Raw genomic sequence first — 12,462 nt, forward strand, 5'->3', positions numbered from 1 at the left:
ATGAACTACGCCTGACCTGATTCCCATGGTGGGATACGTAGGCGGCCTACATAGGTCTCGGTCACATTATTAGAAAATCTCAATTTTATTTCTGCTTGTAATTTGAACTACGCTTGACCTGATTCCCTTAGTGGGATACGTAGGCAGCCTATGTCAGGCTCGGTCTCGTCATTTTTAAAGTCCCACATCGTCCTATGCCAGAAACTGGGACAAATTTTTAAGAGCATCATCACAAGCGACATCGAGAGATGTGAAGAGTTGTGGTCAGCAAACAGAGGAAAACTTCGGAGAAAAGGCATTCGCTTTGTTTCACAATGTGTCACCGTTCCAAGTTCAGCAGAAATTATTTATCACTATACACATATTTTACTATGCATATTTTATTTTGAAATAATATGATTTTCAATCAGATCGTTTTATTAGTTGGTCAAGACTTAAGAATGAGCGGAGGTTACAAGTCCAGACAAAGTTGGAGGCATGAAGCGCCAAGAGCCAGATCTTCAAAGTTAACGCGAATCAACCCCCTCCCAAAACTTACAAATTTTCTTTGGATGCAGATTTCCAAGTTGCGGAAGCTAAAATATGTACAGTCTTGCAAGGATGGCACGCCGAACGGTTTGAGCTTTCTTATAACAATTATGCTTCTCGAGTATCAACAATTTTCAAGATTTGCAATGAATTAATGCTTGAGTCTTGCGAAAAATTCTTTCAAACGTATCGATGCACAAAATTTTCCTATTGGTTTCAAATACCCTGCACTGCACATGCATTACTACTTTCAAATGCACCGCATATACATTGCTTTATTATTTTCAAATGCTCTGCGTATGCTCGCAGATGCATTGCACCGCACCTGCATTGCTTATTATTTTCAAATGCTCTGTGTATGCTCGCAGATGCATTGCACCGCACCCGCATTGCTTTATTATTTTCAAATGCTCTGCGTATGCTCGCAGATGCATTGCACCGCACCTGCATTGCTTTATTATTTTCAAATGCTCTGCGTATGCTCGCAGACGCATTGCACCGCACCTGCATTGCTTTATTATTTTCAAATGCTCTGCGTATGCTCGCAGATGCATTGCACCGCACCTGCATTGCTTTATTATTTTTCAAATGCTCTGCGTATGCTCGCAGATGCATTGCACCGCACCCGCATTGCTTTATTATTTTCAAATGCTCTGCGTATGCTCGCAGATGCATTGCACCGCACCTGCATTTCTTTATTATTTTTCAAATGCTCTGCGTATGCTCGCAGATGCATTGCACCGCACCCGCATTGCTTTATTATTTTCAAATACCCTGCGTATGCTCGCAGACGCATCGTACCGCACCTGCATCGCTTTATTATTTCCAAATGCCCTGCGTATGCTCGCAGACGCATTGCACCGCACCTGCATCGCTTTATTATTTCCAAATGCCCTGTGTATGCTCGCAGACGCATTGCACCGCACCTGCATCGCTTTATTGTTTTCAAATGTCCTACGTATGCTCGCAGACACATTGCACCGCACATGCATTGCTTTATTATTTTCAAATGCTCTGCGTATGCTCGCATATGCATTGCACCGCACCCGCATTGCTTTATTATTTTCAAATGCCCTGCGTATGCTCGCAGACGCATCGCACCGCACCTGCATCGCTTTATTATTTTCAAATGTCCTGCGTATGCTCGCAGACGCATTGCACCGCACCTGCATCGCTTTATTATTTTCAAATGCCCTGCGTATGCTCGCAGACGCATCGCACCGCACCTGCATTGCTTTATTATTTTCAAATGCTCTGCGTATGCTCGCAGACGCACCACACCTGCATTACATTATTACTTTCAAATGTCTTGCGAATGCTCGCAAACGCATCGCACATACATTGCACTATTACTTTCAGCTACCCTGCGAAGGCATTCATCATGCCAACTTTAAAAGCCTCATTTATCATGAATCATTCAGCTTAAATAGCCTATCCGGTTTAAGGCCTCATTAATCATCGCCAAAGGCGTCATTCTCATGAATCATCGGCCTAGAATCTCATTTGCATTAGCCTCAGCAAAGGCTATCATTTATTTAAATCATTGCATCTTTTTATGGGCTTATTTTACATCACTTTACTTTCGATATTTATTTTTACTGACTATTTTTATCTAGTTTTAAGCTTCGCAGGAGCTTTAGCGCAACGTGGAACTATTTCTTCGGCAGCGAACTGGGGCAATGCGTCGGGAAAGAAAGCAGACTTTCCGACAAGGGTCAAAGATCTACCTCGAACACTCGCCTCCAACTCCAAATATCCCGCTCACATTCCAGCAGAATTTTCGAGTTCTACCATAATACCCAGTGCCATCATAATTCGACACTGGGACAATATTTTGCAAAGATTCGCAGCAATAGGGATTTGTTATTCATAGGGGTCGTAGTCATCCCAGAACTACACACGGCCTGATTCTCATGCAGCCCGAGATATGTAGACAACTCGGAGATCAGAGTTCGGCCGTAATCCTCTCAAATTTTTCTTTACCCTTAGTCCTCCAAAATCCTTTAGCCGGGACAAAATAGGCTACTAAGTCAACGTCTTTGCCCGAAAATTCTTTCATCATTACCGGGCAAAGAGGGACAAGTTGTTGATACCCAATTTTGTCCCACCTTTCCTCCGAAATACCTATTTTTCGCTTCTAATGATGGTAGTGTTGAGCTAGTTTGCACGCACACCTCGATTATTACACCAGATACATGGTAACATGAAAAGAAATCACTCACTAGCATTTTTGTTTCGGCTTGAATTTGGACCTGAGGAACAACTAAATTATAATATAGTTCTAAAACTTGTCTAACCGTGTCTTATGAATAAACAAAATAAAAGCTACCGCTTGCATAACATGTCTCTGCTTATTCTAAATCATATTTTTTTTAGTAAACTAAAGTTCTTGAAAAAATTTAATACGGGGCAAATGACTTCAAACCGAAAAGTAAATGCTTCTCAAAAATATAGGCAGCATCAGCTGAATGGATTCAGTCCTGTTCTCATTTGTAGTTATGCCTTTGTTATCATTTGACCACTCAATGGAAAATACTCTTATTGATTTATAAATGAATATTAAAGTGAATTATAAAAATTTTTTCTTGTCTTTTTTTATGATATCCTGATTTATAGAAAATCATTGGAGGACCATTTGTATCACATGGAGACAGTGTTTGATATCATGAAAGAACATACACCGTATGCAAAAAGGTCTTAAGTGCTCTTTTGGCCAACTAATGAGGAATACCTCGGCCATGTAATTACAATCTAACAGGAACTATGCCTGTTTACACCCTCCCTAGACCTCACACGTGTGATTACACTAGGCATATTGTTGTTGTACGAACAATTCCTGCTTCTATAGGAAATCTAGCATCTTTACAAGAGCTGCACTTATCATATAACAATTTAGTAGGACACGTAACTGATACTATAGTTTGATTGACCCAATTGAGAGCGGTTGGAGTAGCAGTAAATAGACTATCAGGGGAGTTACCTTCTTCATTGTACAATTTGTTCTTTCTCGAATTAATGTCCATTTCTTACAACAACTTTGCTGGTAATCCCAGACCCGATATAGGCAGCTTGTTCTCTAATCTTCAGAGACTTCATTTAGCGCATAATCACTTTGTTGGTTCCATTCCTTCCTCTTTGGCCAATGCTACAAAACTGCTGCAGCTTGATATTCTCAAAATAATTTCACTGGAACACAACCGATAAGTTTAGTAAACTAGGAAATCTGTTGTGGCTCAATGTTTTTGGTAACTCTCTTGGAAATGGTGCACCTAATGACCTCAAGTTTATAGATCATCTAACCTTGGTCACTACCCAGTGTAATCCCACAATAGTGGGGTCTGGGGAGGGTAAGATGTACGCAGCCTTACCCCTACCCGGGTAGGGAGGCTGTTTCCGATTGACCCTCGGCAACCCTCCTCCTTTATCCGGGCTTGGGACCGGCAATGTGAGCGAGCTCACACAGGCGGAGTTATAGATCATCTAACCAATTGCAGAAAACTTCAGTTCCTACGTATTGGACTAAGCAGTTTGTAGGTATTTTTCCCCACTCCACAGTGAACCTGTCAAACCATTTGACAAGGCTAATTATAACGGGGAATCAGATCTGAGGAATCACACCTAAAGACATCTCAAACTTAGTGAGCTTGGATTTACTCTACTTGGGTTACAGCCATCTAACAGGCAGCATTCCAGATTCTGTTGGCAGCCTACAAAACTTGGGAAATCTCAGGTTTGGATTCAAACTTTGACAGGTGTAATCCCTTCTTCTATAGGAAACCTCAGTAAACTTTTGTATCTTTATTTTTCATATAACAAGCTAGAGGAAAGCATACGTCCCACTCTAGGAAACTGTAATCTGCAGTATATGCAGCTTTGAAAAGACTATCTGAGAGGAACCATACCCGAGCAACTCTTGACTCTTTCAAATCTCACACATGTTAATGTGTCTTATAACTCTTTCATAACAACTTTTCTGGTATAATGCCACCCTCCCTAGAAGTCCTCGGATTTGCTGGAAATCCATATGCACAAAAACTCTCTCCAAGGAACCATTCCTGATTTAGGAGGCTTGGAGAATCTATGGTTGTTAGATCTTTCCTCGAACAACCTATCCGAGACAATTCCTCATTCCACGGGAGTAGTAAAAAGATCTACTTGAACCTGTCATTTAACAATCTTGAGAAAAAAAAATCCAATCTAGTCGGAAATGTTCCTGTCACTGGACCATGGGAAAGTGGTTTAATGACTTTTGTGTTAGTATACTCATAATTAAGTACTTTTGTGTTAGAAACGATAGTTAAGTGACTTTTGTGAAAAAAAACAATAGTTAGGTGACCCTCTGTCACTCTGTGAAGTATGATTAAATAGAAATAAGTGTAACGCATTGTTTTATCTTTGAGGTTGAATTTTTTTTTGATTCAAGAGATGTTGAGCTTATTAAAAATACTTTTTGATATGGGACAAGAAATTAGTTTGGGGTGAAAAAAATTAATGCAAACCAGCTCAAGAGGCTGGGGCTATCTGTAGCTCGAATGGAGACTCTACATATTGCCATTGCGTAGTTACCAAAGAAATAGCATAAAGTTATAAGGGATGATCAAATGTTGAAAATATTTCATTTGATTACTTACAATAAAAATGAGAATTTATAACCCTGTTTGATACCTTACTCGTGCTACCAGTGAGGATTGTGTTTTGGCACGAAAATGTAGAGAAGAATTAGTTTAAACCGCCAATGCACTGGTTTTCAACACATAATGTTCTTCAATTTTGCGACTTGAATATTCAGAACAATTTAAAACAAATACAAACAAACAAATTTGAGAATACAAGAAAGCAAGTGAAAACAAATATGTTATGTATCAATGAATGTACCAAATAATACACCAAATAAAAGTTGCTTCTTGAATTTTTTAAAAATATTTCTTGCGAAAAAAATCACAAATATCGTTCGTATGGATCAATAATCTCAAGGTAGCCTATTTGCAGTGAAATACGCTTAATAACATGTTTATACCTCATGAAGCAAGATAAGTTAAAAAAATGCATCCAGTTAAAATTTGATTGTTAATCTTCTAAGGTTAGACAATATTTAATCATCTTGACTTCGACAAACAAGTCTTTACGAAAAATTGTACTTATTCATGCATCTAGAATTATTTATTCATAGTTAAATTACTTAATACCCTTCTAATCTTAAAAACATAATTACCGGACTTATTGAAAAAAGAAAGATTTACCCTACTAAAAAAAAAAACTCCAAACGCTTAACAAAGCCCAAACCAAAAAAGACGCATCGTTTACGAACAGTTATAGTTCCATATGAAGGGATGTGACTGTTGAATGAAAAACTTCTTTTTTCTGCTATTGTTTTCACTTATATTATATATATTGCGATGGTCGAACATCTGCCTTCAATTCTGGTTTACAAGAGGCAAAAAAAATAGGTATGTTTCTGTCTTTTCTTTGTTATTCCTTGCTTTTCTTTCTCCTTTTATTAAGATAGTAGTAGTAGTCTCTCGTTAATTATATGTTTAAGTTTTAACTATCTCTAATTATGTTTTAGATTTTAAAATATGGCATTTTTCTATGATCTTCCAAAATGTGGGGTTACTGATATGTATGTTCATTGATTGTTCATAGGATGCATGTTCATTGATTGTTCATAGGATCTTCTGAATCACTTTGGAGATTTCCCCGATAAAGTTTTGTATTTTGTAACACCAATAAAAACAATGACTTGTTTTAGGTTAAACATTTGATGTCTTCTTTTGTAGACTCAAAAAAAAAAAAAAATGGAACGAGTTGAGGGCTTGAGAAACGGCAACAGAGCAGAGGGAAGCAATAGTATATCAGTAAGTAAGGGATTGCAAGATGATTTAATAGTTGGGGAGATTGTCTCTCGCTTGCCCTTGAAGTTTGCAGTTCAATGTAAAGTTGTAAGCAAGAATTTTAATAGATGCATTTCTGATCCTAAATTTTCCCAAACTTTGCTTCAACGTGAAATGGATTGTTCTACACAACTCATCTATACATCAAATGGTTCAATGAGAAAATTCCACAAAATCTCCTAAACCATATCCCAACCACTCAACGTAAGACGACTTTACCCGATGACGTTGAAGTTTTGGCCTCATGCAAGGGTCTCATTCTCCTTGACTTTGAGGAAACTAAGGTCTACTGTATTTTCAATCCGATAACTGGCGCGCACCAATTGATGCCATACCCCGAGCCTACAACTTTTATGATGATTGGTTTTCCAGGCCTAGCTGTTGATTACTCGAGGTCAGATCAATATACATTGGTAACCATCAGTAAGCTGGCTGAAAATCCCAACCTATTTTACAAATTTCACGTACTTTCATCGAAGCAACCTGGCTTGTGGCGTGAATTCCAACTGAGAAGCAATACTTTCAGTGATTTGGCCGTCGGCTGTCCACCTGTTTACTGGTGCAATTCTCTGTATTGGCTCAGAAGCGACGGTAGTGTTATAGCTTATGATACAGAGAAAGAAGAGGCTATAATACTTGACCGTCCGGAGTTTATTGATCATTCTGATAATGGTAAAATTCTGATTGGTCGCGATATATGGCTAGGAGTGGCACAAGGTTTACTTACTCTTGTTTGCATATTCGAGAAGTCCATTGTTATTGCTTCTTATGATAATGGCAGCAATTGGAACGTTTACCACAAGTTGGAAAACTTCATTTCCAGTTCAGACGGAATTATTAATGGTTTTCCGGTCTTGATCGACAGCAAACAGGTGTTTTTCGTGGTAGAACATCCCCCGGCAATGTATGACCTATACGAGTATGATATTGAGATCAGTGAGTATAGGAAAGCGCCAGTGTTGAACATAGTTAATTATCCCCTGCATTCCTTCGAACCAACATTAGCTAGTGTTCATGCGACGCCCTCGGAAATAGTAAACACTCATCATTTGTCATATATCGCTGCAAAGTTAGATGTGTTCAGAAGATTTATTACTGAAGGTACCAGTTAGTTTCAGTTCAATATTGTATTTTATTAGTTCTTGCGATTCCCTAAATGAGACTTATGGTCGGATTAGCCGTTCCTTTCAAATTTAATCTCTTTTATGTTTAAAACATTTTCTACCATATCATCCCAACTGAGCCAATCGGGATTTTCATAGAGATGCTGCATCGCATCTTTGTGGTGTCAAGATTTTGGCTTCAGACAAACCAGTTATATATAGCATGCAACTAATGTCAAAATGCAGAAGTGATCAAAACAGGACAAATTTTACAGTCTTTTTGATTTCAACCTTCCAGTTTGAATTCCAATTCAGTGACTTTTTTCACCTCCTTCTGCAGAAAGATTGGTTTAAGTATTAGCAACTAAAATGCTTCCAGAAATTGATATTATTATATTATAAATATTCAGAAGCAATTTAGTCCAATTCTAGGTCAGATTGTTTCACTTGAAACAAGTCTAAATCACTTCTAATGCTTCTCAAATTTTGTATATAATCTTGTCCAGGTGTTTCCCACCAAGAAGAAGAAGAAGAAGAAGAAGAAAGTTCATCATCGTCATCATCATCATTATCAGAAGAAGAAGAAGATTAGATCCAGAATGGAAGACACAAAAGGGAAGCTTGACCATTCTTTAGAACTAAGTATTGTAATAGACATGGCTCCTGCCCTTCACTAGATTATCTATTTAAGACCCTCGTGATGACTTAATTTGTGAGTATTCTTTAGAAAATTGTTGAAGTAACAAGATATGTAATATTTATTCATCAGATTTGAATCAATTGGTGAGTTTTCTTCAAGACCATCCCCTTACCTTTCTGCCTTGAAAAATAAATCAATTAGTGATGATGGCAAAAAATAATATATATGACTCTATTGCTTTATTCCTTCTAAATCTACTCATTCAGTAGACATGTAGATATTTGTTGTAGCTTCTAAACTGTTAAAGATCTATTTTCAATAGGGACAACACTAAATTATCTTTTATGACTATAATGGCCAATTTGTGCGCACCTCACTTATTTCATTGGGTACCTACTACTTCCAATTCTGTGTTCACCAAGTTTAGGCAAATAAAAAGAAACAACCACTAGTATTTTCTGTTTCCGCTGGAAATGAATCAAGCACATTTATTCGTAATGTTTTTTTAGAAAATGAAAATTAGGAAAAAGTTTAAAAAGAAGGAAGAAAGAAAGGAGGATACTAAATGTCATCATCTGCTGCTTAACTTTCGGAAAACTGCCAGTGCATTCAAACCAGGGGCGGATCTACACCTTGCCGAGGGTGTTCACCCGAACAACCTCGGCAAAAAATTACAGTGTATATAGAGGGTAGATTTTATGTGTTTATGTATATATAGTAACTTTTGAACACCCTGAACAAATACAAAAGGTTAGCTCAAGTGGTCTAGGGTGTTCAAAATTATCTCCAACATCCTAGGTTCGATTCTTAGGGATAACATTTTTTTTATATCTAGCTTTTATTATTTTTTCCGAACACCCTAAGTGAAAATTCTAGATCCGCCACTGATTCAAACCAAGAAGTTAATATTCGCCTAATCAATCACATCATACACTCTTTAGTTCTGCACTCTGTATTTACACCAAACAAATAAACGCATAACATTGGTCTTTTCATAACTCATTTATTGTTTAACCATGATTAAGTAATATGTATTATCACTTGTATTTTTTACTATTAGTTAAGGTTAAACAGTTTGATTTGTTATAAATTACCCGTGCGAGTAAGTGTTTTACCTTTTTTTCAAATCCCACACTTTGTCAATCACAGTTGAGCTCAGAGGCACTTTAGAAACTACTACTAATTCACATTTGCAGCTCAAATTTGATATCACAAAGTAAATATAAGTTTATTTCATCTAGTCCTGAGAGGGTTTTGTTGATCTTGTATTCTGAATAAATAAACTAATCACGCATGAACTTTTACAAAGCAACTTCATTTGTCAACTTTTTTTTTTTCCGGTTAAACATATACTACTGATCTATATTCATAGCAACATATATCTACATCTTAGTTACATTAGAGTTAATGGCCCCTGGACCATTTAGTTGTCCAAAATCATCACCCCCCTGGGTGGTACCAAAATTTACAACCCGATTAAAAAGAGTACCATATTGGTCATCAAAATATACATTTCTAACAAAAATAGGAGAAGCTTCCAATAACTTCATCAAACAAAAGTTGCTTCCCTCCTTTGGCTAGCAAGTCCGCCACCTTGTTTTGCTCCCTGAAGCTATGCCTTAGCTCCGGATGCCCCAGCCTTCCCATTAAGTACCTGCATTCAGAGATGATAGACATGTAAGGTAGATGACCCTCTTTAATCATCTTAATTACCTCCATCGAGTCTGAGTTGATTTCTAATGGTGCTAGATTATGATCCACAACAATTCTGAGTCCCTACATAACAACTGTTAGTTCAGCAAGTGTATTGGTAGTGTGAGGTAATCCTTTCATGAAACCAATTATCCAATTCTCACTTCCATCTCTAAATACTCCTCATATCCCCCCTGTTCCAGGATTTTTTTTGACAAGCTCCATCAGTATTTAGCTTGAATCTATTACTATTGGGAGGTTCCCACTTAATAGAGATAGTTATTTTCGATTTAGGGGTAGTATTGTTCCTGCCTAGCATATTAAACTCAATAGCCTGGTTATAAATAGTCACAAAGGAGGGATAATCTCTTATTTTATTGAAGAGGTTCTGGTTTCTATTCAGCCATATTCCCCAGAGACACAAAGGCATTAAGATTTCCCAATGGATTAGGTTATCAATGTCCTTCTTCTTTAGGCTATTCCAGGTAGTGATCCAGTTACTAGCACTAATAAAGGAGGAAGAAAGAATAGGGGGATTACATTTTTGTGCCACACAGTTCCAGAACTGTCTACTAATGTAGCAGTCAAAAAATATGTGATTGATATCTTCAGGTTGTTGCCCACACGAGGCACAGGCAGGGTTGATATTTAAGCCTAAAGAGTGGAGGTAGGAGGCTGTTGGAAGTCTATTATGGTTCAAGAGCCAAAAAAAGCATTTTATTTTGTTCGGGGCCTTGAGATTCCATATTCCCTTAAAATTCATAAAGAGTCCATTAATACCACGGTCAGTTCAACTGTCTAGCATTTTATAGGTTGAGCTTGAGCTAAACTTACCATTGCTAGTGAGTTTCCAATAACTAAAGTCTTCCTCAATACTGTAGGGGGTGATATAGGTGTTGATTATCACCTCTTTTATGTCATTAGGCAATTCAAAGGAGAGGTTGGTTAGATGCTAGGTTCCATTGTGGTGTATGTCACAGACTTTTTTTTAGATCTTCTTCTCTGGTTAAGGGTCCCTCAATAACTTCTCAAAGACTAGGGCTGTAAGGAATCCAGTTATCATATCAGAGATTCACAATATTACCTTTATTAACCACCCATTGGGTAGCTTTCCTACAGTGTTCGTAGCCCTCTAGAATGTTATTCCAAGTCCTAGATGGGTGTCTAATGGGATTTGGTCTACAGTTTTTAGCAATTAGGGTAGAGGCCCAAAGAGAATCAGGTTTATTCAGGAGTCTCCAAGCTAGACTGGTAAGATTTGTTTTGTTTTTAACTTCAGGCTTTTTGAACGCCCAGTCCCCCATCTATTTTGGGTTTGGTTACGGTCTGTCAACCTATCATATGAATCTTCTTTTTCTCAGTTGTGGTCCCCCAGATGAAATTCCTTTGGATCTATTGATTTGTTGGGTAATTTTTGTAGGAAGCTTAATATATTGCATAACATGGTTAGGGATGCTACTAAAACAAGCTTTAGTGAGGACTGTCCTACCAGCTATGTTAAGGAATTTAGTTTTCCAGCCAGCTATTCTAACTTTTAGATTATCAAGAATAAATTGAAAATCAACATTACATGGCCTATTCTGAAGAATGGGAAAACCTAGATACTTACCAAAGTGATCACTAGTTTTTATGGACATGTAATTAGAAAGTTCAGTTTTGTCCCTAGTACTGCAATTCATTTGTCAACCTTTGACTTATCTTCCGCTGCAAATATCACTATTTTCTTCTGTTCCCACCCTTATTTATTTTATCAAACTTCCCTTTCTCATTCTCATAAATAATCAAATTATAAAATGCAGAAAGGAATGAACTTACATATTCTATTAGTATTAGTCAACCTTTTCCGTGCCAAGAACCACAAGCTCATGACTTACAGCTCAATTTAAGTGCTAGAGAATATTGCTGCTTATTTTACTACTACATAGAAACATGAGTTTCTATATAGTGGATTGTCATCGGTCACTGAAAAAAAAAAAAAATGGGCTCCAATCTTTTTTAATATTAGAAAAATTGTTAAAAAAAATAAATTAAAGTGGGCTCAATCTTCTATAATAGTTGAGATTAAAAAAACAAATTTTAGGTGGGGCCCACTATTCTATAATAGTAGAGGTTAACAAAAATTAAGATGGCGTCCGCGTGGAGAATTAGGAGACAATTGCAAAAAAAAAAAAAAATTAAGGTGGGATCCTCGTGAAGAAGTAGGAGACAATTGCAACCGAAAAAAAGAATATTTAAATAATGATAATAAATTCAGAAAATGGTAAAGGTACGCTTAGAGAAAATGTAAAGAAGAGAAGTTCGGAAAAAAAGAAATAACGATTTAAATTGAACACAAAAACTGCTAAAGAAGTCATAAAACCAAAAGATTTAAAACTTATACCTTTAGGTATAAGTTTAGACACATACCTCTCACATCAATAATGAGAAATAACATCAAGAAGACGAAATATAAACAGTCTTCTATAATAGTAAATTAAAAAAAAATTAAGGTGGGGCCCACTCTTCTATAATAGTAAAAAATTTTTTTTTTAAAAATTAAGTTGGGGCTCACTTTTCTATAATAGTACTTTTTTTTTTGCGCAGATTGCCCTTCTTTTGGGGTGGTCTT

At 37.0% G+C, this 12,462-nt stretch overlaps 1 protein-coding gene across 1 annotated transcript; it reads left to right on the forward strand.

Annotated features, from left to right (window-relative positions):
- Positions 1-6,290: 6,290 nt before the first annotated feature.
- On the forward strand, positions 6,291-7,531 carry LOC132631318 (putative F-box/kelch-repeat protein At1g20790). The gene is given in 2 exon segments (XM_060346903.1): positions 6,291-6,605; positions 6,608-7,531. Coding segments are annotated over 2 exon segments (1,206 nt in total). The 5' UTR covers positions 6,291-6,323.
- The last annotated feature ends 4,931 nt before the right edge of the window (positions 7,532-12,462 follow it).

Source organism: Lycium barbarum, chromosome 3 (genome assembly GCF_019175385.1).
Source record: "Lycium barbarum isolate Lr01 chromosome 3, ASM1917538v2, whole genome shotgun sequence".
In the NCBI taxonomy this organism is placed as follows: domain Eukaryota; kingdom Viridiplantae; phylum Streptophyta; class Magnoliopsida; order Solanales; family Solanaceae; genus Lycium; species Lycium barbarum.